This window comes from Pezoporus flaviventris, unplaced genomic scaffold (assembly GCF_033815535.1).
Source record: "Pezoporus flaviventris isolate CSIRO_AGI_PZ_B2104156 unplaced genomic scaffold, CSIRO_AGI_Pfla_v1 ptg000035l, whole genome shotgun sequence".
NCBI lineage: Eukaryota > Metazoa > Chordata > Aves > Psittaciformes > Psittacidae > Pezoporus > Pezoporus flaviventris.
In genome coordinates this window covers 12,190,335-12,212,304 of record NW_026892583.1, presented here as the reverse complement: position 1 = coordinate 12,212,304, position 21,970 = coordinate 12,190,335, and the positions used below count along the sequence as shown (strand labels likewise).

Genomic DNA, 21,970 nt, shown 5'->3' with positions numbered 1-21,970 from the left:
GGAATTAAAAGCCAAACTCCTGTTATCTGATGGAACTGATATAAAAATCCATGGAATTTGCACAAAAAGCTCACAGAAGGTTATTACCAAGGGGTACTATAGTATGGTCTCTGGGTTACCAGCAGCCACCTCAGCTACCAGAGCTCCCCACGCCTCCCACTCAGTCCTTGTTCCTGCCTCCAGGCGTGTCTCCCCCTCAAAGGATTAGCAGAAACCTCTCTCTCTCACCATCCCCAGCAGAAGTACTTCTTTGCAGTTGCTTCTGCTTTAAACAGAATCAGATCATGTCTACCTTTGCCAGGTGTGATCTGCTGTCCTCCACCCATGCACCGCACTTCAAGCACAGATTAGCTCTTCAGAAACCCACTGGCGTAGAGACCGGTCTGACCGGGTCTGTACAGTGTGTGTCCAGCACCATTAAGGATGTTCTGAGTGAAGCCAGTCCCTGCACCGACAGCAACAGTCCCAGAGGAGAGGGTTTGCTCTTCTATGGAGAGGTGGACATGCAGTTACACACAAACCCAAAGCTTCCTCCTCACATTCACGTGGGAGCATCCTCCCTGGAAAGTGTTTAGCATTCTTCAATTACAAGGACGCCTGACAGTCAGCTGGCCTACAACCACATCTAAAAGAAGTTGTAGATATCCTTATTTCCCTTTCCTATTCTCACACCAACATTTATTTTTTCCTGCTTACCAAGAAAGGCTGACAATTCATTTTAGCTCATTAAAAAAAAAAAAAGCAGCTTGCATACTCAGAGGGACTGCATACAAAAAGGGATGAATACACAGACACAAACAGAACACTGAATTACCATTATGGAAATTAATTTTAAGAGTCACAAAGCATATTATTCCTGGAAATTGCTTTTATTTAGCAATTATGTTAACACCGCAAGAAGGCAGTTGGCATTGAAAACAAACAGTTCAATTTAAAAATCAGGGAAGTGAATTAACTGAAATTTCAGGGCGCTTACACCTGAGTACACTCCACTACACCTTGAATACATAAGAATCCTCAAAAGCTTAGGTTTTTGTTTCTGAGAAGAAAGGGGATAAGAGGGTAGGAGAAACTGTTTAAGTTATTTATATATTTTGCAAATCAAAGTTAAACCCTGACAGCCAACCAGCAGGGAGAAAACACCAAAGGAGTCAATACTGAGATTTTTTTTCTGTAAAATGGCTTGTACTCCCACAGGTACAACAGCAAAGAAATTCTTTCAGTCCATTTCATACGGTATATAAAAGACTAATTTTACAAATATACCCAGAACTGTAGCAGCTGCTAACACTGTTGAAAGGTAAACATCTCCATCATGCTGGACTTTCCTGCATGAGACTTTTACTACGGTTGGGTCCCAAGAAGGCGCCTTCCAGGGGCTCTCCATCGTGTATTTAATCCAAGAGGAAAGCAACACTATCCCTAATTGCCACGACATGAACAGAACAGACTTACAGAGGACTGGAAAACTGAATCGCCCATGAGGAAAGTATAAATATGCCCTGTTAAAAGGAAATCATGACAGCCACCAGTTTCACCTGTAGTCTGATTGTTCAAGCAACTTGTATTTTTGTTCCACTGCCAATAAATGAAAACTCTTATCACCACAAAAGGTAAATATCCATCTTTGCTACCTGCCAAGGCTGACAACTGATTTTTCAAGAACAGTGTGTGTCTGCTGTAGCCAGTGGCATGTGGTTTGCACAGAGCCTGCAGAACTACTGCAACTTCATCATAAAAACTACCCCCTCTCCATTCCCTCAATCCCCCAAAAAACAGCCTTACCTCCTATTTTTATTTCACATGAGGTGCGAAGGCTTGTAAAGAATCCTCATAAAAATTAGATTAATGAAGAAAATCTGTAAGAAACATTTGCAACTCCAATTTATATTTCCCTTGAAGAGATAAGCAAGCCTGAAAGGTGTCGGTTTTTTTTTTTTGTTCCTCTTGTTTTCCAAGCTTTATTTGTTTACCTGCAACTACATGGATAAATAGAAAGTGAGAGGAGCCAAGAACTCATGAGAGGCTGAGAACTGAGCAAATGAGGAATCCCTGGCCAGAATACTGAAGAAATACTGGGCTGTCCACACCAACTCAAATCACGTACCCAACAGACTCTTCTGTTCCTACCTGCACCCATCAACAGCTCTAACTTGTCAATTCCACTTTGCATTCCATGTGGCATGTTAGCAACAGTCTTCAGGAAAACAAGACTTAACCACCTGTGACAGAGCCTTCCTTTACAATGGACAGACAAGCACTGCTCTTTTCAAGAGCATATTTGCAGCTCAGTTTTAAGCAAGAGGAGTCAAGGCAGATCAGTTTTCCTACCACACTAAAAATGCATTTAAACACCCCTCTTGGTTCTCCTGATAGCCAGATAGCTACCAAGTTGTCTGAGCCCACAGCTGTGCTGAGACTATGAGCTGCATGAACAGAAACATGACAGTCTTGGAAAAGCTTCCACTTCCAGAAGAAGGAAAAAAACATAGTGAGCAAAGTGACCAACTACTGCAACAGCACTAAAAGGAAAATTACCACAGGTGAAACCAAGTTTCCTTTGGCTGGTGCATGAAGTTAAAAAAAACAGGTTATATTCAGAGACTACTGCAGTTTGTCACTGTGATCACCCAGCAGCTTTGCTCCACACTCAGGCTCTGAAGCAGAACACTCTTAATTCCAGGAAATCCCACTAAAACATCACAGTGTTTTGTTGGGAAGATCACAGCCTTTCCATGCCATCCAGAGCTTCCCAAAGAACTGGAGGAGAATCGTTTTTAGAGCATGAACCAGCTTTCAGATCATGTTTCTGATGGGTTCCTGGCATGCCTTTGCTTCAGAGTGGATCTGTCCCTATTGGAACTGGCCCAGCAGTGGCTTTAGTCTTTTCTGAGCCCCATTCCCAGCCTCACAAAGGACAAAACCAAATCCTCCTATAACTACTCTGCCAATACAGCACTACTACTGTACCCTGACACACAAAGTGACCACACTTGAAAAGAAAAATGTGATTAAAATGCAGTATCATGCTAACTCTTTCATACTAATTGGACCACAATCCAAAATAAGAACAATGCTTACCACTCAGATGTCTATTTAGACTCCAGCACTTGTATCAAAAAGCTGCCAGGAAGAAGGGAAGTGTAACAGCTCCAGCGTGCGTGCGTATAACACCTATTTTTTAAGTTCAGACTAGAAAAATACCTTTACCTCTAAGTTACGCCGTCAAAGCTGGTTTTGAAGCATTCAAATAGAATCAACAGTAACAAGTGAAAAAACTCTTTACAGTACACTTTATCAGCATTTGAAATGGTACACAAGAATCACAGCTAACGCTGAAATAATGAAATAAGCTTTCAAAACAAAGTTTGAGAGTGGTTCTCAAGTATACTCACTCCAAACAGAACTAGTTTTATTTACCCAGCAAATACTTTCGCTATTGAGTTACCAGACCAGAAGGTGTGTGTTTACTGAGATGAGAGAAGGAGAAAAGGGCTATCAGCCCAACAGTCCATCATTTCATTAGAGCAGTAAGTGTGGCAGGAGTGTTTGAGAAAAATAATGCTACAAACTCTTCTGCTTTACAGCAAATCCAGGTCTGCAGGACTCACCCTAGATCTGAATGCCGGTTAATGGCAAAGTACCTGGATTCACGCAAAGAACTGTGTAGAGTTTACTTCCCAGCCAACAGGAGAGTTTTCCTCCCTGCAGTATTCCTTGTGTTACACAGAATTGCCAACAGTGAAAGAAAACAACAGTCTTGCTTAAAAGTCTTTTAAAATAGACGCTTCACTTGGATACAAACCAGTAGTCGACCTTCCACTTCATGCAAGGCAAACACAACACAACCAGATGGTGCGCTAGGTGTTTGCATTGAGGATTCTTCTGACACTGTACATTCACTTTGCACAAGGTATAGCTACATGGAGCCCTGAAGCAGCAATTAAACTGCAACAGTGAAAGAAGAAAGTAAAGCAGCTCAGTAATGGAGATACCTGGGAACCTGCATGTTTACAATATATTTATGCTCAGAAGGAGACCACACATGCAAGTGCCGATCAGCTCCGCTCAGTACTACAGTTACCATCCCAGACCTTGGAAGCTGTCATACATGGAGCTTGAGACTTCTGGCCACCAGCCTTAACACATAGCTCATGGCCTTAATTCAACAAAGAACATTTCCTGAAAGTGTATTTCATAGCATATCTTGTGAGGAACAATGTTTCACAGAGTCCAGTAAGGAGTTGGTGGAGGTGAGACTGCCTCTTGCAGATGAGGTATATATGCTAAATAGAAATAATGCTGCCGTATGCATATGGGACCTGAGGAACTTGTACTGAATATAAACAAGGAAGAGGCACCTTCACGTTTATGACAGAAACCGCAACAAGGAACTGAAGGCCAAAGGCATTTCTTCCCAATCTGGCTGGGCTGCTGCTCTTGGTGATTAACCACAAGGTTGTCTTGTGGGAGTAAGGACTCAGAATACAGAATCACAAGATGATGATCTCATTGAAAAGGCACTAGGAAGAAGCATATAGTTTTAGATTAACAAGATTCACCCTATTTCCTGTACAGTTTGGGATATTTAGAGGAAATGCTGCAGGTTTTCTTTTTTTAAACAGAAAAAGCATAAAAAGAAAAGATATTCCCAAATTATTAAAATGCTGAACATTTATACAGCAAAATCATACTAAAAACAGCAGCAGACAAAGTATGCCCCGTCACCACTGGCAAGGGACATGTAAAATGTTTATAAGGTTAACTATAAAACAACTTTACAACCAAAATATTAACAGGCCAATTCAAGTATATATATACAGAATATATTAAAATCATATAAATTATGTATTTATACAAAGGACACAAATATAGCAAAGAGCTATAGTTGATTAAACAGAACTAAGCTTGAATGATCAATTTCATCTAAAGATGTTACAGTTTTCTCCCGAATTCTTTACTTTTTTTTTTAACCTGGATATATTGATACCTCAGATACCAAAAGTACAGAAAGCAAAAGAAAAAAAACCCAAACTAAATAAATCACAAATCAAAGCATTATCATCCTGTATGAAATGAAACTAACAGTGGGCAGGGTACATCTCATGAAATTCTGATTTAATTTTTTCCACAGTAAACATTTATCAGCTCTCAAAAAGTGAGGAATTTCAAGTTATCCACTTCAGATGTACCACCCTGGTGCATATATTTGATTACATTTGAATGCTGTTTGATTTGCACACATTTGAAAAAAAAATAATGGATACAAACACAGCTCAATCTGCAAAAAAAAGGTGACAGATGGGAGCAGGTTGAAAACTGAACAAAAATACACAGCTGAACTAGAATCAACATTCTCCTTATAGCATTTTGGCTAGTAAGTGAGCTTAAAAAAAACCCCTGACTCCTAATTGCATTTTTATTTCAAAACATAACAGCATATAACCACAATCCACTGAAGCACTTGAGAATCTAAACAGTCCCATCCATGGGTTTAGATCTAAACACAAATTAAGTGCTTTCCTGAATTTAGGTCTATGTAAATGAGTTCTGTATAAGTTGTACCTAAACCTTCTGTTTTGCTGCAGAACTACCCCTTCATTAATGCAGTTTTTAAAGGCTTGCTACATCTCAATGAACCCAATGGTCCTGGGCATGCAAGGAGCAGTTAGGGCAAGCTAAGTTAAGCAGAAATAAAAAGGCTGGACTACACATATACAGAACACTGGCTTAAAACCCAGAATTAAGTATGTAAAAAAAGTAAAACAGTTTCACCAGATGCAGGTTAAAGTGGGGGAAAGGGGAGGAAAAATAAAAATCAGCCATATACCATACATAATGAACAGTGGATATCTTACACTGAAAGGAAATCAATGAAAACAGGATTTCCTCAGTTTCAAGTAATCTTTGATGCCTTTTTGGCCAGCTGTGTTATACCATAATAGATACTTTAATAGCTTTTATACTCTACAATTTAGACAGCTGATTTTTCTCTTACATATCCAATTATCTCCAGTGAACATTCACCTACGGCTGTCCACACATTCTGTATTAGCTCCTTGAGAAACTATTCAAGTTAAATTATATCACAAATTAAAGACAGTTACATTCTGTATGTTCCTTCTAGATTTGAAAAATAGGTTTTAAAGGCTTGTCAAAGTTCAGAAGAAAAAAAACCTCTCCATTAAAAAAATCTTAGCTTAAAAAAAATCATTAAGACACCTTTTTCTGATCCAGGGTACTAATAAAAAGATTACAAATATAATACAATTGGACCAAGAAGACTTCATGAATATGCTGCTTTTGAGCATGCAACACCACTGATATCTGACAAGTTCCAGGTATCAATGTATCCCAATTCCACCACAGTCCCTCACAATTTCCTTTGTCAGCTCCCCATCCCCACCCTACCACCCTATTAATAACATTATAAAAAAAGGTAAAATTTAGAGTTAGTGGCAAAATCTTCACAGTAAATTGTTAAAGAAAATGTTATTGTGGTCATTGTAAAGCGGTATCAGTCAACTGGACCCTGAAAAATTAGCTTGATGCAGTTGTGTTCCCCAGACAGTTGTGTTGCACAAAAAGGGCACGCAGCATGAAATGCATGAGTACCATGAGGCAGGGGGATTTGAGACCAGTATTTTGCAGACTTCTCAGAGCACACATGTCCACAAGGGGTAAAAGCATGAGTTGGAGGACCAGCATCCACATAAAAGCCTGCTTCACAACCAAGCCAGAGAGGCACATAAGGGCCAATGGTTCTGCACATAGGACATTCCCGCTCATTCGCTTCTGTGTCACTGCGATGTCCCCAGTTGTGATAGCCATGAACATGACCACAGCTGAGGTATGCCCACGGCTGTTTCTCTTCTACCACATCCTTACGGTTGATGCTGGGAAATGCTAAAGTGTTTAACCCAACAGGACACTGTGGTCTGGCAGCATTTATCTCCTGTCGCAGAGCTTCAATGTGTTTCTGAGTTGGAGTGCGAAACAGTCCATCAGCCGTTCTCCACAGAAGGGTGGCTCCACACAGGTCAATGAGAGAGCCATCTTGTAGGACATTGGTCTCGTTTTCTACCTAAAGAAAGAACACAAGGACAAGTAGTTAAGCCTGAGAGCTTTTATAAACAACTGAGTTCTGTAAATGTATTGTCTTTCTCACCAAGCTGTTACCATCCCTAGCACATTAGATAATATTTTTCTATTGTTTCATTGAGACCCCTTCATTTGCCTGAATCCATCTCTTATCCTATATTTAAGATTATAGCAAGCATTGGTGTCACATTCTGTGCTGGTACTGGTCTTAATTTTGTCTTGATTTTGCAACTGTTATATGCTATATCAATACTAATAATTATACAGAGTCTTCTTGCCTGCACATTGGGAAAGGTATTACATTAGTAATCACTAACTTATTCACAAATATCTCCTACCTCTCAGCATGCTACTTTTCCTCTCCAATACTGATTCTCTGTGCTCCTTTGTCATGGTTAAGGTAAGTCCTGATCGACTGAAGAGGAAATTTGCCATTCCCTAAGGGCTGTATTAGTAGATTGCTCCCCTGGAATTCTTTGCCCATTAGACTGGCAGAGGCTGCTCACACAGCAAAAGATCCTTTTCGGAATAAAAACTGCTACGCAGAATAGACCAGCTGCCATTCACACACCTTTTTTTTTTTTTTGGCTTGTGGTAAGCGTAAAGCATTTTGCAGGAGCATGAACTCCCTCATCAATAGTGAAACTCTTCTAGAGATACATTAGGGATAAATGACAAGTGCACTGCAAGCTATGTGCACAGGTACTTGCACAGATTATCATTACAGCAGAGTGAGTTACCAGTTGAATTTCTCAAGTAACAAGTTCTGCAACTGAAGCCACACAGGCTCAACTTCTGAACAATTAACCATCCCAACTAGTTAGGCCTCTTATTTAATGAACTATTGCATGCAAATACAGCCCCAATGTGTGCTACCTAAAGGTTTCTCTCATCTGACCAAACACACATACTTCAAATATTTTCAAGGGATTATGCCAAACACACATTGTATTTTGCTGAAATATTCTTTAATTTATTTTAATGTCACAAGTATATAAGCATCTTCTACTATTGCTACCAGTTCAGTAACAATGAATATATATTAAGAAGATTCTTTATGAAATTTAAGGGGAAAACAGACATATGCTGGCTTTATGCATAGAAAATACATAGAAAACACCACTAAGGCAAAACACATAGCGAAATACAAATACGCTAAGTAGGTCACATGAAATCATAATGTCTACTCAAGAACACTACGCATGACAACCAATTTGACATTTACATTTAAATCCAGTTCAAATTTAGAGATTAACTGTGCATCATCCTTGCACAAAACACCTAGATGGTACAATACAGACTACAAATAAGAGGTTACCAGTGTAAAGCATTTCCAGCAGAAAAATTCAGCAGCTGAAGTAGAAATGAGAGAAGCCTTGATTTTATGCACTTTTCAGATAATTCCTGCACAAACAGCAAAGCAAAAAGCTCTCTCATATGCAATGTGCTCAATTCATTATATAGAGTGCATTTGGTTTTATGAACCCAATCAACAAACACTGATCACATGAATACCAGTGTGCCATGTAATTTTATTTAAATGAGAATTCAAGTCATTTTGGATGCAGGAAAGGGAATTTGTTTTAGTATGCCTTTCTTCATCAGCACTAAAAAGGTGTTCTGTTAACCAGATACCAAGGGTGCAATTGCAACATCATCTGTCCCAGTCCCCAAGGCAATGTTTGCTTGCCATCATTAAAGTGACAAAACAATTTATGTACAGAAGGCTGTCTACTGAAAGCAGAACAAAATAGTCAAACTCCATTTTCCTAACTCCTCTGAGCAGTCAGTTTTCTGCAAAGCCAATGTCAAAGCTGGAAAGCCAGTTTTCTGCAAGTATGTGAGACATCTCTAATACCATCAAGCTAATAGGAACTTAAGGCAGCAAGACAAAAGGAACTTTGGCACAAAAAAGAGAAGATATTCCCCACCACGACACACACTTTCTTAGTCTTTAAAGTCTACTAGCTGGATTATAAAGCTACACAAGGGGCAACTTCAGCTGCTGTGAAGATGACCCTTGAACTCTAACAGAGCAGAACGGGCTTTTCCAGGTCTGCAGGCAGGACAGCATCCTAACCTACTGTCGTGGTTTAAACCCAGTCAGGTAACTTGTTCACTCACTCCCAGTGAGTGGTGCCAAGCTGACAACAATCAAGGTCCGTGTTCGTCTCCCCCCCCCTCCCTGCACCGGGGCTCTCCCCTTCCCCGCTCCCGGAGGAACGGGGAGGAGGATCGAGAGAGTGCAACTCCTACGGGTTGAGACAAGAACAGTCCAGCAACAAATCACCACCGCTACTATCAGCTAAAACAATGATAAGGGAAAAATAACAAGGGAAGAGAATACGATACCACCGGCCAAGAAAACGAGTTCCACCCGGAAGCCCCTGTCCTTCCGGGCAACTCCCAGTTACCCCCCACCCCGGGCATGACGTGCTGTGGTATGGAATACCTCCCCGGCTAGCCCGGGTCAGGCGCCCCGTCTCTGCTTCCTCACAGCTTCCCCTCCTCCCTGGCAGAGCATGAGCCTCACAAAGTCCTTGGTCAGGGTAAACATCACTTAGCAACAACCGAAAACATCGGCTTCACCAACGCTGTTCTCAAAACTAGAAGTCAAAACACAGCACTGCACCAGTTAACACAAAGGAAAAAACATGACTGCTACTGCTGAACCCAGGACATTATCCACCCCTTATTCCATACCATTCACGTCGTGCTCAGATCCCACATTTTCAATACACCATTGCTCTCCCACATATATACATCCATATACATACAGACCAAGAGGAAAAAAATCATTTTCTTAGTGCATGGACCAATCCCTATAATGCTGCCGAGTCCATTCGGTCCATGATGTTCCAAGTTCATTCTCTGTTGGGATGATGGCTGGAGGGAAGTCAGGGCCAGTCGCTGGTGACCTGGAGACATCTAGTTGATGGGCTATAAAAGCATTACACAGCAGGCAACAGCATACAATTGAGTTCACTGGCTGTTTTCCCCTAATATCAAATCCCCTTGAGGTATACATCGGACTTCCCCATCTTCCCGCATTACCCACCAAGTATATCCAGGTCCCTGAGCAAAAGCAATCCCACGAGTGGGTTTGCCTTTACCTGAAGCAGGAATAACCCAGACTGTCTTCCCCAGCAAATTCTTCATATGCACCACGGGAACTCTGTCCCCCTCTACAATATGTAAAAGTTCTGACTGGGCTGGGCCAGCCCTGTTGGCAGATCCTCTGGTGTTGACCAACCAGGTGGCCTTTGGTAAATGTGTATCCCAATGCTTGAAAGTTCCCCCACCCATCGCTCTCAGTGTAGTTTTTAACAGCCCATTGTACCGTTCGATTTTCCCAGAGGCTGGTGCATGGTAGGGGATGTGATATACCCACTCAATGCCATGCTCTTTGGCCCAAATATCTATAAGGTTATTCCGGAAATGAGTCCCATTGTCTGACTCAATTCTCTCTGGGGTGCCGTGTCGCCACAAAATCTGTTTCTCAAGGCCCAGGATGGTGTTCCGGGCAGTGGCATGGGGCACAGCGTATGTTTCCAGCCACCCGGTGGTTGCTTCCACCATGGTAAGCACATGGCGCTTGCCTTGGCGGGTTGGTGGCAGTGTGATATAGTCAATCTGCCAGGCCTCCCCATATTTATACTTCAACCATCGTCCTCCATACCAAAGAGGCTTTAACCGCTTGGCTTGTTTAATTGCAGCACATGTTTCACACTCATGAATAACCTGGGCAATAGTGTCCATTGTTAAGTCCACCCCTCGGTCACGGGCCCATCTATATGTTGCATCTCTGCCCTGATGGCCTGAAGTGTCATGGGCCCACCGGGCCAAAAATAATTCACCTTTATGTTGCCAATCTAAGTCCATCTGAGCCACTTCAATCTTAGCCGCTTTATCCACTTGTTGGTTGTTCTGGTGTTCCTCAGTGGCCCGACTCTTGGGTACATGGGCATCTACATGACGTACCTTCACCACCAGATTCTGCACCCGGGCAGCAATATCTTTCCACAGTGCAGCAGCCCAGATGGGTTTACCTCTGCGTTGCCAGTTGCTCTGCTTCCATTGCTTCAACCACCCCCACAGGGCATTTGCCACCATCCATGAGTCAGTATGGAGATAAAGTACTGGCCACTTTTCTCGTTCAGCAATGTCCAGGGCCAGCTGGATGGCTTTCACCTCGGCAAATTGACTCGATTCACCCTCTCCTTCAGCAGTTTCTGCAACTTGTCGTCCAGGACTCCATACAGCTGCCTTCCATCTCCGATGCTTTCCCACAATACGGCAAGAGCCATCAGTAAACAAGGCATACTGCTTTTCACTTTCTGACAGTTTATTATATGGTGGGGCCTCTTCAGCACGCACCACCTCCTCCTCTGGTGACATTCCGAAATCTTTGCCCTCTGGCCAGTCCATGATGACTTCTAGAATGCCTGGACGACTGGGATTTCCTATTCGAGTTCGTTGTGTAATTAGTGCAGCCCATTTACTCCATGTAGCATCAGTTGCATGATGTGTAGAGGAGACCCTGCCTTTGAACATCCAGCCCAGCACGGGCAGCCGGGGTGCCAGGAGGAGCTGTGCTTCAGTGCCAATCACTTCCGAAGCAGCTCGAACCCCTTCATAGGCTGCCAGTATCTCTTTCTCAGTTGGGGTATAGCTGGCCTCAGATCCTTTGTATCCCCGACTCCAAAAGCCGAGGGGTCGACCTCGAGTCTCCCCTGGAGCTTTCTGCCAGAGGCTCCAGGTAGGACCGTTCTCCCCAGCTGCAGTGTACAGCACATTTTTTACATCTGGTCCGGTTCGGACTGGTCCAAGGGCTACTGCATGAACTATTTCGCGTTTAATTTGCTCAAAGGCTTGTTGCTGCTCAGGGCCCCATTTAAAATCATTCTTCTTCCGGGTCACATGATAGAGAGGGCTTACAATCGAACTGTAATTTGGGATGTGCATTCTCCAGAACCCCACTGCACCCAAGAAAGCTTGCGTTTCTTTCTTATTAGTTGGTGGAGACATTGCTGTTATCTTGTTGATCACATCTGTGGGGATCTGTCTACGTCCATCTTGCCATTTTATTCCCAAAAATTGAATCTCCTGTGCAGGTCCCTTGACCTTACTCCGTTTTATGGCAAAACCGGCTTTCAGCAGGATTTGGATTATTTTCCTCCCTTTCTCAAAGACTTCTTCCGCTGTATCGCCCCACACAATAATGTCATCAATGTATTGCAGGTGTTCTGGAGCTTGCCCCTGTTCCAGTGCAGTCTGGATCAGTCCATGGCAAATGGTAGGGCTGTGTTTCCACCCCTGGGGCAGTCGGTTCCAAGTGAACTGGACACCCCTCCAAGTAAAAGCAAACTGGGGCCTGCACTCTGCTGCCAAAGGAATGGAGAAAAATGCATTGGCAATATCAATCGTGGCATACCACTTGGCTGCTTTTGACTCTAGTTCATACTGAAGTTCTAGCATGTCCGGTACGGCAGCACTCAATGGTGGTGTGACTTCATTCAGGCCACGATAGTCTACTGTTAGTCTCCATTCTCCATTAGACTTTCGCACTGGCCATATGGGGCTATTGAAGGGTGAGCGGGTCCTGCTGATCACCCCCTGACTCTCCAGTCTACGGATCAGCTGATGGATGGGAATCAGGGAGTCTCGGTTGGTGCGATATTGCCGCCGGTGCACTGTTGTGGTCGCAATTGGCACTTCTTGTTCCTTGATTTTCAGCAACCCCACAGCAGAGGGATCTTCTGAGAGACCAGGCAAGGTGGACAGCTGCTCAATTTCCTCAGTCTCCAAAGCAGCAATACCAAAAGCCCACCGGTACCCTTTTGGGTCTTTGAAGTACCCTCTCTTGAGGTAGTCTATGCCGAGGATGCATGGAGCCTCTGGACCAGTCACAATAGGGTGCTTTTGCCACTCCCTCCCAGTCAGGCTGATTTCAGCCTCCAGCACAGTCAACTCTTGGGATCCTCCTGTTACTCCAGAAATATAGATGGGTTCCACCCCTTGACAGCTTGATGGCATCAGGGTACACTGTGCACCGGTATCTACTAGAGCCTTATACTTCTGTGGGACTGATGTGCCAGGCCATCTGATCCACACAGTCCAGTAAATCCGATTGTCCCCTACCTCCACCTGGCTGGAGGCAGGGCCCCTCTAATGGTCGTCACAGCATTGGACACTTAAGTCGTGTTGAAAGGGATTATTCTTCGTTATCACAGGAGCTGGAGTAAAATCAGCTCTTCCACTCCATCTGGGAAACTGCTCACCAGAGACTGAAGCCGTAGCTCTCATGGGACGATCAGTCTTGGCCCTTGCTCCCCTCTTCAGTTCACTCACCCGTTCCTCCAAAGCTGAAGTAGGTTTTCCATCCCACTTTGTCATGTCTTCTCCGTGATCCAGCAGGTAAAACCATAGGGTACCCCGTGGCGTATACCTTCTGTATCTCCTCTCTTGAACAATAGGACGTCTTTTGTTAATAGCTGAGACGCGTGTTGGTACGCGTGAGGAGCTGGATAAATCAGATACATCGTCCCTCAATTTGTCGAGGTCCTGGGACAGTTTTTTCACAGCTGAGATGATGGAAGGAGTGAGATTGTCTTCGAACTCTCGGAGTTTATGAACCATTTCATCCACTGTTAGTGGTACTATGTCATTCCAGGTCACTGTTGCCAATGAATGGGCATATGATGACGGTGCATTCCGTGTAAGTTTTCGCCACATGGGTCGTGTACATTCAACTTCATCTGGATCTATAGGTGTATCCCCGTTATTCGGCTTGATGTGATAGATCATCTCTACGATGGCCGATTCCCTCAGAGACTGGATGCCTTTGTCTATAGTAGTCCACTTGGCCGAACGACTCGTAACATCGTCCTTGTACGGAAACCTTTCTTTCACAGCTGCCAAGAGCCTCCTCCAAAGGCTGAGGGACTTTTTCTCTCTTGCAATTGCTTTGTCAATTCCCCCTTCTCTAGCAAGTGATCCCAGCTGCTTGGCTTCTGTACCTTCTAGTTCGTGACCATCGGCCCCATTGTCCCAGCATCGGAGTAACCAGGTGATGATGTGCTCCCCTGGTTGACGGGTAAAATCTTTTCGCATATTCCGCAGCTCGGTTGAGGTCCGAGGTCGAGAAGTTACTTCTTCTTCTTCTTCGTCATGTGAGGATGACTCCTGATCAGATTCTGGACCGGGTGGTGAATTCATTGGTTCTTCATCTCGCTTCACCCTTTTTGCCTCCTTTTTGCTTGTTCTCTTGCGTACAGGGGCAACTGATATTGGTACGAATTGGTCCTCTGGTTTGGCTGCAGTGATTATCACTGTGGTTTGAGTAGCGACTGTACTTGTTGCTGGGGGTGGTGTAGCTACCGTGCTTGGAGCTGGGGTAACCGCGCTGTCTGTTGCAGTTGAAGTTTGAGCAGCTGCTGTACTTGCCACTGGGGTAGCTGCGCAGTTCATTGCAGCCAAAGTTTGAGTAGCGACTGTCACTTTGCCCTCAAATCCGCCGACATTCTTTTCCTTTTGAAGGTGCTGAATAGTGTTGAACAAGGCCCTGTAAGCATAGGCCAAGCCCCAGCACGTTGCCGTGATTTGTCCATCTCTGGTATGGCCAGAATGACCACACACCTCATTTAAGTGTTTTACTAATTCTTCTGGATTTTGCAGTTGTTCGGTAGTGAAATTCCAAAATACTGGAGGGGCCCACTGACCTAGATACTTGCCCATACTATCCCACACACCCTGCCACTCATGGCTGTCCAGCCTCTGGGAAAATCTCTCGGTCCTCCTACATCGTCGTTTGACCCCAGACAAGACCCAAACCTGAATCTGCTTAACTCTTGAAATCAGTAGTGGGCAAAACACACTCTGTATGCGTGTTAGCATGGTGATTCCCATCACCATCAGCAAACAAGTCTCAAGAGCATTAAAAGGCCATTTAAAAAATTCAAAACTCTCAAATGTAAATGGTCTGGGGGGACGACTAGGAGGGTAAAAGGATGTCTCCTTCACAGGTTGAGCACCTGAGAAGGAGAAAAAAGATGTGTAATTGCTAAGCACCTCCATCATATACCTCCCAAAGTATAAAGGTGGTGACCACACTGGGAACATAAACCAGATCAGTTTCATGATCAATGATTCTATTGTATTACAAGTCATTACCATAAAGTACAATGGGATAAAAACCTTAGCCCAAGCCCCACACTTGAAAAACACTAATACAGCCAATACCGGATGGACGTAAGATATGGTATACTGAAACTGTGAGATCAAGAGGAAAAACCTTGAGAGCCAATAAATCAGCATTGTGACGAGTGACTATCAATCCAGTCAGATCTGTTCTTATCTCAACCCCTCGAGCCCCACGTTGGGCGCCAAAAGAACTGTCGTGGTTTAAACCCAGTCAGGTAACTTGTTCACTCACTCCCAGTGAGTGGTGCCAAGCTGACAACAATCAAGGTCCGTGTTCGTCTCCCCCCCCCTCCCTGCACCGGGGCTCTCCCCTTCCCCGCTCCCGGAGGAACGGGGAGGAGGATCGAGAGAGTGCAACTCCTACGGGTTGAGACAAGAACAGTCCAGCAACAAATCACCACCGCTACTATCAGCTAAAACAATGATAAGGGAAAAATAACAAGGGAAGAGAATACGATACCACCGGCCAAGAAAACGAGTTCCACCCGGAAGCCCCTGTCCTTCCGGGCAACTCCCAGTTACCCCCCACCCCGGGCATGACGTGCTGTGGTATGGAATACCTCCCCGGCTAGCCCGGGTCAGGCGCCCCGTCTCTGCTTCCTCACAGCTTCCCCTCCTCCCTGGCAGAGCATGAGCCTCACAAAGTCCTTGGTCAGGGTAAACATCACTTAGCAACAACCGAAAACATCGGCTTCACCAACGCTGTTCTCAAAACTAGAAGTCAAAACACAGCACTGCACCAGTTAACACAAAGGAAAAAACATGACTGCTACTGCTGAACCCAGGACACCTACCTAGAAGCCAATGAGGACTTCTGGGGAAGGTCATCTGCCTCACTGGAAATATGGCTACCTATGTATTTTGCTGGGCTACTTCTATATGGTGGTGGTTAACAACAAGAGCCATGGGAATTCCTTCCCATCTTCTACGGAAGGATATAGCAGCCTTCCAATATCTGAAGTGGGCCTACAAAGATGCTAGAGAAGGATTCTTCAGGAGTGACTGTAGTGATAGGACAAGGGGTAATGGGTTTAAACTTAAACAGGGGAAGTTCAGGTTAGATATAAGAAGTTCTTTACTGTTAGGGTGGTGAGGCACTGGAACAGGTTGCCCAGGCAGTAAGATGCTCTGTCCCTGGCAGTGTTGAAGGCCAGGTTTGACACAGCCTTGGGCAACATGGTTTAGTGTGAGGTGTCCCTACCCATGGCAGGGGGGTTGGAACTAGATCTTAAGGTCCTTTCCAACCCTAACCATTCTATGATTTCATGAAAAGCAGGCACATGTTTCATAGGAACCCCTTTCCCAGTTACGCATGCCACAAGTCCCTGTGGCAGCAAAGCCCATCCTGCTTCAAAGAATAAAACAGGAATATACTTAGCAGGGCTTCTCTTATCTTCCTAGCGGCAGGTAAATCAAACAGAAGCTATGTTATGCAAACTTGTTTCGCATGCAAGTGGACTCTTCCTTTTAAGATAGTACTGCAAAAGACAGCTTCCCATGCAGTAATTTCCAGATGTCCCCATGTCTCAGGAGAACATTTCAGAGATGGAGATTCAAATGCAAAGTTTATTTAGCTTTTACACTCTGTGCTATTTCAGTTGGAAAAGTGACATTAGGAGAAAATGTAGTGTTCTCCTGTATAATCATAAACAGAAGAGCAGTACAGAATCTACTATAACACATATCTACTTAGATTATTTCAGTGCCCAGCACCCAGGACTACCCACAACACTAGCACTCAGCAGTCACCCTATGACTGCCTCCATTCAAAACCAGGAAAACAAGTATCCCTTATATTGTTTTAATTACCAGTTACTTTTGACTTACCAGTTTCCCCCTTTGTTGAGCAGATCTGGTTTCCCGGAGAGTGTACACATCACCACAGACTGAGATTTCCCGCCAAACTCCAGGTTTAGACTCCTCCGTGAACCCTCCTTTTGGATGCATAACCAGCACCCCATTAGTTGTCAATCCATCCATATGGCCATCAGGATTTTTCCACTTTGCCGCTTTTTCCTGCATGTGACAATCACCCCAGCACAGAAAAAGTTTGTCTAAACTTGAATGGACCAAAGAAGTTTTACATGCTGAATGTTTTACTAGTGGTGTCTAATGCACACTTCCTCACCAGCTGGCAATACTTAGCTTTACAAAGAAAAAATAAATAAAGGAAGCACTTTTAATACCTTGGGCCAGACTGGTAACACCTTGTGCTTATGCATCTTCAATTACTATTCTCTCTTCAAACATTATTTTTAACTCAGCTGAGTGCCCCTGACTGCAGGTCAGGTAAGACTTAAGGTCTTAAAGTCAGTAGGATACTCTTAGTTACTGGAATACTATTGTAAAGGCACATCCTTTTCCATAATGCAGTTGATCTGCTCCTGCATTGCTCACAACTGCAATAGCAACTTATTCATAATGGCTAACAAGAATATATCAAATAAACCTAAAGAAAATCCACTAACAATTAGTAAAATAGAGTTTCACTGTTGAAGACTATTATGACCATGAGTCCACACTGGTAATAAATCAGGCACATAAAACTGCCATTTCTACTTAACACTGCAGCTGGTATATTGAAATCATTGAAGTCTCATGACAGGATAACTTATCAACTAGTACAAGCAAATTGTGGTGCTTGAAAATATGAGAATAAAAAACAGAGTTTGTTCATACATACCATAACTGTTATTACTTACACCAAGAAATATATTTTTAGATGAGTCGAATCCAGCTGCAAAAATCCTTGCTGTATATGGTGGGCTCCTGTCACAGACAATCCTGCATGCAAAACGGGATATGGTGCTTTGGGTAATCTGGGTTTCATCATTATTTTGACTTCCAGAAATAGTATCTGTTACTACAAAGTCTATGGGGCTTTCTGTTGATCTCCCAACCTGAAAAAAAAATTTAACGTAACAGTAAAATTAGGAATACTCATAGAAATACCAAGCGTTAAGGACACAAGTTTGCCAAGTTAATGCTGATGACATTGCTAAACTACTGCCTACTACATTTTTGGATGGCAAGATCCAAATGGAGACTAATCTGTATTTTCACATTTGTCCTAGGCAGGCATCACTGACATGACAAATTTTCACTTACTACGACTGACGTACATGCTTGCCCAACATAGCTGCAATTAATTGTTTGCTAGAGTATTGTCAACAACAGGGATGTATTATCACCTTGCTCTTTCATAATCCAACCACAGCAAGCTACTTACCACTACATTCTATAAATTAAAAAAACCCAAAACATTAGCTTGAAATGACAAGTTTTATTCACATTTCTAGCTCCAAGTTAGCTTGAATGAAAATAAAGCACTTTTTTTAAACCCAGAACTCGGTTATTTAAATACATCGTAACAAAAATACCCACCCTCATGTTTTCAGAATTTCTAGCTCCTTGACAGAAGAGTTTTCAGGAAAACCCACTGTATGATTAATTTTTTTCCTAATTATGCACATGCATAACTGAAGAAGTTAACTTCTTTCAGCAGAAAGACAACACAGCTGATCAGTAGACAAAAATATTTTTCTATCTTGCCATCTAAAAATTTTAATTCCAAGCCTGGAAATATCGAGGCAGCTAGAGTAGAAAACTTGATTAAAAATGGACAGAGGGATCTGAATGCCAACCAAATGTACAGGAAGACACATCAATACTTCTACAGGAAAATTAGCATTATACCAACTTTGAGCATAACAAGGAAAGCGGAGCAGAGGAACAAGGAGTGGAAAAGAATTTTAATTTTATACACACCTTGTGATCAAACAGAAGAAAATTAAGAATATTTTTCACATGAAACTACCTGCAATATCAGGCATCTACATTTATATAAAATAACCTCATTGTCCCCTAAGAAGTTACATTCCGCTTAGCTTCTTGCTCTTCAAAGCCAGCTATGGGAAGAGATGTATGGTTTCACCATTAACATATATCTCTGCAAACTAGATTTACTGTAAAGAAACATTATTCAAGCATCAAGGGAAGTGACATTATTAATACTTAACCCTTGTCACAACTGAACTGAGAGCAACAATATAGGGATCACTCCCGTACTTCCCAGTTCTACTTTGCAGTGTTAAAGACACGTTGAAATTCATGTCTGACGTGACATACCCAGTTACTTTCTCCACATCACAGGTCTCAACCCAAGTATAAGATGTGATCAGCTTGCTGCAGATAAAAGTGCTGAGGAAATACTAAAAAAGGCCTAATCAAAAGTATGCACTTCAATTTTTCACACAAAGTGACTACTAGAATACCCAAGAGACAGAGTTTAGAAACTGTTTAATATGGGACATTTCTGATTTATGTAACTTGACAAGTTACAGCTAAAACTTAAAGCTATATTCTGTAATACAGTATTACTCTATAAGACAGCATTATTCCCAACACACTTCTATTTCCCATCCAATTCCTGCTAAGAGTCAGCACTGACTAGCAGCAGGAAGCTTATTCATAACTTTTGACTGTACCTGTATGTTAAGTCTCTTAAAGGATAATCAGAAACAAACATGAATTGCATTTGTTTGTGCAAGTTTCTACATATTGCAGTCTCTCAAATAGATGACTCAGCTTTTAGATGTAATTAAGAGAAAAACCTGCCTTATTTTCCCTTAAATGATGACAAACACAGTAGTGTGTGCTCCCGGTCTTGCTCATATCATATTAATCAGTCAACATGAAATCTGAATGCTTCACTTCATATATAAGCATTAAAATGTAATTACTTTGCTCCTTAAAATACTATATGTACCTCATCCATAGAATCATAGAATAGTTAGGGGTAGAAAGGACCTTAAGATCTTTTAAATACTGGGTTTGCTTTTGTTTGCTTGGGGTTTTGTTTGTTCCCCCTGCACCCTTCTTACTGAAAAAGCCTTCTACAGAATCTGTATTACGATGTTTTGTGCTACAATTTAATACTAAAACTTATTCTAAAAAGTGGCCTTCTCATGGCAATTTCCTCATTCTGTATATCAAATAAGAATTCTGAGGTTGAGATCACCTGAAAAAAAAAGTCCCCCAGGAACAAATGAAGAACTTGATGCTATCACCATTTACCTACCAAGAAGTTTAACTCATCTGACTTTGCAGTCACTGCAGACTTGGTTCCACTATTCAAAGCTACTCTTTGCAGACTTTATTACCCCTTTCTCTTCCATTTTCCTGTATAGCACTGTCTTCTTTCCAATAGTTTTAGTCTGTATTTTGGGACTTTTCTTGTTAACTGCCTCATATATATTATTTCACTAAGCCATTTCCAGTATGTCCTGGGTTCAGCAGTAGCAGTCATTTTTCTCCTTCTTAGTAGCTGGTTCAGCGCTGTGTTTTTGACTTTCAGCCTGGGAACAGCGCTGATAACACCGATGTTTTTAGTTACTGCTCAAATGTTTAGTCTGACCAAGGACTTTGTGAGCCTCATGCTCTGCCAGGGAGGAGGGGAAGCCAGGAGGAAGCAGAGACAGGACACCTGACCCAAACTAACCAAAGAGGTATTCCATACCACAGCACATCATGCCCAGGATGTAAACTCAGAGTTAACCAGAAGGGCTGGCCCACTGCTTGATCGGGCTGCATATCGATGGGTGGTATAGTATTCTCTCCCCTTGTTACTTCCCTTATTATTATTATTGGTGGTAGCAGTAATGATTTGTGTTATACCTTAGTTACTGCACTGTTCTTATCTCAACCTGTGCGAGTTACACTCTTTCAATTCTCCTCCCTGTCCCTCCAGGAGTGGGGGCGGGGGGAAGAAAGGTGGGGGGGAGTGAGCGAGAGGGCTGCGTGGTTCTGATTTACAGCCTGGGCTTAAACCATGACACAGTAACAAACCATAAACCTTTCTACTGATCCGTAAGACCACTTCTGTTGTCTACACTACAGGTTATTGTTCAAAGCTGTGTAAGAGCCAGGCAGTCACTCAATTTGCTAGTATCTACTGTCAATCAAAAAAGTGCTATTAAAAACACTCACTCCTGAGACAAAGCAAAACCAGGCAACCTGCCAGCAGATAATTTAACAGCTACAGATTCTTGGACTTCAACAGAATTTCACTTTGATGATAGGGAGAATTGGACCATGCATCTTCTGAAAGGCTGTTCTTCAGAAAAAAGAAAAATAAATCAATTTTACATATTGGATGTACCTGCTTCTTGTATAAACTTGTAGTTATTAAGGGTACAGGCTACACATTTTGTTTCCTTTTATAATGATATGAACAGGTATAATCAACCCATTCTCATCCAACCAAGCCATGAAGGAGCAGGTTCTGCTCTAACTGATGCATCATGAACAGAATGGTTATTGAACTCCAATGAAAAAAAATCTTCATTATTAGCAGCATGCAGATGTTGCAGCATGTAGACTTTAAGAAATGCCAGATGGAACACATTAGTACATTCTCTTTTTGTTATTTCATGAAGAAATCTGATCTAGATGTTACCAAGACAAAGGTATATAGTAGCATTTGTACACAAATTTCACTATAGAATTACACTTAAAAAAAAAACAAAACCCAAACCACACACAACACAGCAGAACAACAGTTTAGCACATAAGAGCAGAACCACAGAGATGTCCAGGACATCTGGTTATGCAGGGTGATATAAACACTTTATTAACTGCTAAGTTCATGCATGAAAATATGACCCTT

At 42.6% G+C, this 21,970-nt stretch overlaps 1 protein-coding gene across 2 annotated transcripts in view; it reads right to left on the bottom strand.

The window, feature by feature from the left end:
- Positions 1-4,656: 4,656 nt before the first annotated feature.
- The window catches only part of PELI2 (pellino E3 ubiquitin protein ligase family member 2), an 88,498-nt gene continuing 71,184 nt past the window's right edge, over positions 4,657-21,970 (bottom strand). For both annotated transcript variants that reach the window (XM_061462609.1, XM_061462610.1), the window contains exons 4-6: positions 18,006-18,203; positions 17,131-17,319; positions 4,657-7,084 (exon numbers count right to left, since the gene is read on the bottom strand). In XM_061462609.1, the coding sequence (XP_061318593.1) occupies positions 6,518-7,084; positions 17,131-17,319; positions 18,006-18,203 (954 nt within the window). In that variant the 3' untranslated portion in view covers positions 4,657-6,517. The remainder of the gene's footprint in view (positions 7,085-17,130; positions 17,320-18,005; positions 18,204-21,970) is intronic.